At 52.1% G+C, this 6,139-nt stretch overlaps 1 protein-coding gene across 1 annotated transcript in view; it reads right to left on the minus strand.

Moving 5' to 3' along the window:
• The window catches only part of DAAM1 (dishevelled associated activator of morphogenesis 1), a gene marked incomplete at its 3' end in the record, with an annotated part of 51,980 nt that overhangs the window by 7,343 nt on the left and 38,498 nt on the right, over window positions 1–6,139 (minus strand). The window contains exon 4 of the mRNA XM_010085770.1: window positions 380–451. Within this exon, the coding sequence (XP_010084072.1) occupies window positions 380–451 (72 nt within the window). The remainder of the gene's footprint in view (window positions 1–379; window positions 452–6,139) is intronic.

Consider the following 6,139-nt stretch of genomic DNA (forward strand, 5'->3'; position numbering starts at 1 on the left):
ACACCTGGAGCCATGGCAGCTCCGTCAGCCCCCATGGGATGGACAACCCACAGCGCCGTGTTTTGCCATGACTGCCCAGCACAGACGGATGTCTTGGGTCCAAGACGGTAGCACTGTGCGATCAAATGGGGTCTTTACAGCCTGATGGCTGTAAGCTGCTGTTTGCCATCCCCCTCGCAGCCTCCCAGCCCAGGGCAAGACGGAATGCCCTGTGCGCTGTAGGGAACATCTCCATTTTGCAGCTGTTGGTCTAACAGACGATATTGCCTCTATAAATAACACTCGTCACCCTCTCGGGTACAACGGTGGCCATCCTGCAGACTGTCACTGCTGCCCCATATGGGGTTTGCAAGCACCAAAGTGCTGGGGAAATACTTACAGCAGCCATTGAATTCAGCTGGTCGATATAAAACTCTGGCCAGCTGGTGGCTCCTTTATTTTCTTCTTGGTCCTGGAGCAGGGCGAAAAAGTGAAACAAAGACAGCATATTAACAGAAATAGCAATAACATCACCCTCCCATCATGACCAGCCACCTCTGAAGTGTCCTTGAGCTCTTGCATTACTTTATATCAATATAAGCGTGACTTTCTACATTACGAGTTCACCATCGACAGCTCCAGCTATGGGAATGTTACCTGATTTACTGAACTGGCATATTTTATATATGATCCATGTTACACCATCTGCCTGTGACCAAAATGCCCCAATTGCATCAGTCTGTGGTTATCAGCTTTGGAGAAACCACACAGAAACCCTACATCCAGATTTCTCTTGTACCAACTCTACAGTGCCCTTGAAATATTGGCTGCACAGCCTTGACGGATGTGCTTTGGGGGGACAGAAAGTCTCTTACCAGTAATGGAGAGTGAATAAATGTGACACGAACCAGGCTCCACTCCTGGAGCAGGACCGTCACTCCAGGCACAGCAGACAACTCCTCTGGGGGCTTCATGAGTCGTCAGGAGAGAACCTGCACCTGCCAATGTCCTTTGTTGTCACCCCTGGGCCCATGATCTATGACACTGAGTGATGCACAGCCTCCTTTGGTCATCCCAGTCTACTGCACCCTGCTTCTGGTGGGACGCACAAGGGGTTTTAAGGTTCTACCATGTTCTTGTTTACCCTGGAGAACAGGAGGCTGAGGGGAGACCTTACTGCTCTCTGGAACTACCTGAAAGGAGGCTGTGGTGGGGTGGGTGTCAGTCTCTTCTCCCAAGTAACAAGTGAGGGGACAAGTGGAAATGGCCTCAAGTTGCACATGGGGAGGTTTAGATGGGATATTAGGAAAAAATTATTCACTGAAAGGGTTGTCAAGCATTGGAACAGGCTGCCCAGGGAAGTGGTGGGGCCATCATCCCTGGAGGTATTTAAAAGATGTGTAGATGTGGCACTTAGGGACATGGTTCATTGGTGGATTTGGCAGTGTTAGGTTTACAGATAGTCTCGAAGATCTTAAGGGTCTTTTCCAGACTAAACAATTCTATGATTCTATGACTGAAGCACCTCTGAGCCCAGCTCAGATAAATTATGTTTTATGTCCCCAGGGACTGCTTGGAGCAAGTAGGCAGATTTTGAGGGAATACTTCAAAATCAATCCTTTTCCCCACTGTATTTTCCTAAAATCTTAAATCAAAAGAAGAAAAATGATTTGCAGCAGAGATGTCACAGAGGTCTAGGCTGTAGAGTCAACCGATACTACACAAATCCCAGGCATCTTCCCTCACTAACCATCATCAGTTCACAGCCTGACTTGCTGCACAGCTTTGCCCCCTCCTTAACTTCAAGAGGCGTTTGCAAAGGTCACCCTACACCGCAATCGCCTGCGACGGTGGGAGCTGGATGACCTGCTCCTCTGCTCCCACATCCGTGCATGCAGACAGCTACCGATCCTCCAAATGATTTCAGCAAGCCCAAGGAGCAGAGTCCCAAATATTTGCTGCAGTTCAAGAGGCATACGTGGGAAATGTTCGTGAGTCCAAACTTCCCCAGCTGCAGCTTGCCAAGATGAGAACACACGGAGCCAGCGACAGGTAATCTGGATGGGACCCAGTTTCCCATGGGCAGCACAGCCCGTCCCCGCACTACCTGACCCTTTGCTGTCAGGCTCTGGGATGGGGACAAAAGAAGTTTGGGAGCAACAAGGGACCTAGCAAACCCCTGGAGATCTCCTGTGACATGCTGAAGGCCAAGAGAAGCTGCTCATCCACTCTCGTGGTCACCTCCAGCCATCTCACAGCGGCCGTGGTCCAGCCTGGCAGTAACCAGGTTGCCCCGAGCAGCTCTCCACGCCGGCTGCCCACGCACCTGGTTAGGAAAGGGGGGTTGGAACTAGATGATCTTTAAGGTCCCTCCCAACCCAAACCATTCTGTGATTCTGTGAAATGCATCCCCTGGTCAGGCTGCCCACTGACGGATGCACGTCCATGAGCCTGACTTTTTTTTTTAATCTTCTATAGATCCAGTCAAGTTTAAACAAACAAACAAACAAAAAACTTTCTTGAACTGCATGCAGCCCTCCCTGCCCTCTGCTTTAATACTTTGGGCTGTTCTCCCCTCCTTCTCCTGCCAAGAACCAAGGTTTTGAATGAAACACTTGATTCACCTGCCCTCTGCATTTCTTTTTTTTTTTTTACCCAAGCAGGAATCAGCAGAGAGCAAGAATTTTTCTGAGATGTTAGAAAAACAACAAAAAAATCTGTCCAACCCATGCTAGTGCCAAACCTAATAAATCTGAAGGAGGTCTGACTGCCTGCCTCTGCACGGATAGAGGACCATTCATAGTCATGCTCTGATGGTTTTTGCCAGCAACAAATAAAACTGTCCCCATCCTGTCCAAATAGTTTTTAAGAAAAGAGAAACGCTCATCTGCCGGCTGAGCGTGCAACACTCAGCCTGACAGGGAGAGACAAGGATGCCTTTGGTCTTCTTCCAGCCAGGAAAAACGGGATGCACTGGCTTCTCTCTGCTTTCCCCTCTCCCGAAAACTTACCTCCAGGAAAAGCAGGAGGACAAAGGGTCAGAGAACTCTCACCATCTGCTGGCAAATGTATTCAGTGAAGCAAACCTCTCCAAATAACCTGGGGACCATCCAGCTGCCCATCCTGCTGCATTTCTGGCCCCATCTGGGACCAGATGCAGGGACTATCACCACCAGCATCGAGTCTGGCCACCCGAAGCCATGGCCAGGGGGAGGTTTCCACCACACTGGGGGAAACCCAACGTCTTCCCAAGGGGTTGGGAAGAGGACATCCATGTGCAGCTCTCTGGTCGGTCAGAGCAGAGAAGTTCCTGCCATGAACGCAGGAATCGTGGCAGCCAGTGTGTCCACTCACACATAGCCTGACAAAAGATATCCAAGTTGTTGGAAAGATGCTCAGGAGCATGGGGAAAGTGTCAGGGGGCTTGAGAAACAGGGGTGCAATTTATATTTATGAGTAGAATGGAAAGGCACCAATTATACCACTCCTCCTTCAGACCCAGGGTGGGAAAAGTAAACCGTCATATTTTGCAAAGTATTTGTCACCCCAGGGAAATACACATCATTTCTGCAACCTGTGGGTTAAAGCCATCAGTTTAACCCAGGTGGGGCCACTAGCCCCCAGGAGTGAGGTGGGAGCAGGATTTGGGGGAACTGCCCATGGGCACATGGGGATGCGAGGTCAGGCTGCCCCGATGGCAGGTTCAACCTGCAGGGCATCACTTGCTTCATCTTCCTGCAACTAAGGGCAGTTTCTTGGTGCTAGCCCTATTCAGTGCTGCCCACCTGTCCTGCTGGATGACCCCACGGTCCCTCAGCAGTGCCAAGCAGCTGGGCTGAAGCTCAGTGACAATCCAGTCTGACACAGGCAGCCAGGTCTTTCTGCTTTCTCAGCTCGCATTGCATGATGCCTTCCTAAAGGATGCTCCCATCTGCTCCTGTCTGCAAAAGCACACCCTCCCTGGTACACACAGCCATATACAGCACGCCGTCTATATGCACCAGACACAGGAGGTACACGTGGGGAAGGTACTGAAGAAGAAGGGAGGTATGCCAGGGAGCCGTGAGCCCCGCACATGTCTGCCAATTCCCCCTCCCCAAGCCATCCTATGCTCCGCCACAGGATGGCTCTGCACAAACCCTGTGGGTGAAGATTTTGATTTTCCCAGCTTTCCTGCCACACTTTAGAGGCTGGCATGAAAACTGTGTCCCCTTCGGGGATGGTGGAGCTGGGGCACCCACGTGTGCCTTGAACATGGTCCAGAAAGGGACCAGGTCCTGTCAGTCATCTCCAGGAGACATCACTGCAGGTCCTCCCCATCACCCCGGGGTACCATCAGCACCTCTTGTAAGGGGCATTCCTCTCCCACCAGTGCTCCCAGTAGTGACGCCAGCTGAGAAGGATGGTGAGAACCCCATCACTGCACAGCACCAAGAGACGATGGGCTGTACCCAGCCAAGAGATTTAGGCAGAGAGCAAGACCCATGCTGAGGAATGGGATGGGAAGGCAGCGGGGCCGGCTCATCCCATATCCCGGAGCCTTTCTGCATGGTGTGAACACCTGTGAGGCAGGCAGGGATCCGGAGGTGCTGCTCATTTAGGGCTGAAAGGAAGCGGTGGAGCAAAAAAATAAAGGTCTCCGGGGGGCAGAGGGGGAGGCTGAACAACAAAATTGGCTAAACTGCTCATTTATAATTAACGTGCTGCATTATAAATATTTCCCTTTGCTCAGCTCCCTCGGGCTCTTGCATTTCCTCCCTGAACCCCCCCCCAATTTAGAGAGCACTCTCAATTAAGTGCAGCAGAACCTCATTAATTCAGATGAGCAGCCGGGGCAGGCTCGTCGGAAAGCAGCTTCCGAGGCAAAGGGGGACTGCACAATAAAGCAGGCAAAGATCAGGGCACGGGCTTCCCTCGGCTCCCTGCAGGACATTGCTCAGTGGTAATTACTGTGGCTAATGGTCTACAGCACACTGATAAGCGTCCTTTAGTGCATTCGGTGGCGATAAAGAAATATCCCGACAAAGTGATGAGCCCAGAGGGAAGTGACTCACAAGGCGTTGCTCAGAAGCAGGAGGAAGAAACCTCTTCAAGCATCATGGTTTGAAAGGGTGAATTTGTAGATGGTTTCCTAGCATCCAGGGTGGGTTTTGGGGATGTGAGTTTTGCAGCCTGCCTTCGACGGAGGATGCCCAGATACAGAGCTGAGTACTGCCAACGTCCCTTCGACGAAGGATACCCAGATACAGAGCTGAGTACTGCCAACGTCAGCTCTCCAGGATGCTCCGTCACATCCCATGTGGCTGGCACCATGGACACAAACATCTCCGAGTTTCTTCTTCTCTGGGCTGTGTTTAGGTCTTTGCTGTGTTCGCTCTCTTCTCAAGAAGCACAGAAGCGAGGGCTGATCCGAACCTTGCTGACAGCCCGGTGCTGTGCAGCGGCTCACTACAAGCTGCTCAGTCACAGGCAGGCTGATGGCTGTAATTGCACAGCACAGGGACAGGTCTCCATTCTCATCTGTAACATTTCCATCAACATCTCTTCTTGTCTCCAGAAAACAGCCCCAAAATGCACCCATGCATGTGCTTTGCTGCAAAAACTAGGAAACACTGAAGCTGTGCAGCCAAGGGCAATCTTTGCCTTGTCCCCCTCTTTCCTCCCACCTGCTCCCCCCAATACCTACTTCTTCCTTCCAGGGACCTGGCAAAAACAAAAATCACATCAGCTGTGGCCCTGGTACCACTGTGCCCTTGCCTCTGCTTCCCTTTTGCCCCCAGGCTCCATGCACGGGGCTGCTGGATGCTGCCGCTCAGCTGCATCACGGTGGCAGTGGCGGTGGGCTGTCACGGTGTGAACCCGATGAACAAGCTCCATCCTCTCCATCGGGAACAGCTGGACTCAGGCAAGACGCCTCATTAGCAGGAGCTTTTCCAAGTGAAGGTCACTGATCCGCCAGCTCCAGAGATTCCACGCTCCCCAGCCCTGCCATGTCTTGGTGACAAGCCTGACACTTCCACAAAAAACCTCGGGGTGTCGGCGGCTCCCACAGCCGGGCTGCCCTTGCTCTTCCCAGTGACCATCCTGGGGACACTGGGCAGCAGCACAGAGGAGGTGGTGGCTCAGCCAGCGGTGGCTCGAAAGCAGTTTGCAGGCTGGG

Source organism: Pterocles gutturalis, unplaced genomic scaffold (assembly GCF_000699245.1).
Source record: "Pterocles gutturalis isolate BGI_N339 unplaced genomic scaffold, ASM69924v1 scaffold21600, whole genome shotgun sequence".
In the NCBI taxonomy this organism is placed as follows: domain Eukaryota; kingdom Metazoa; phylum Chordata; class Aves; order Pterocliformes; family Pteroclidae; genus Pterocles; species Pterocles gutturalis.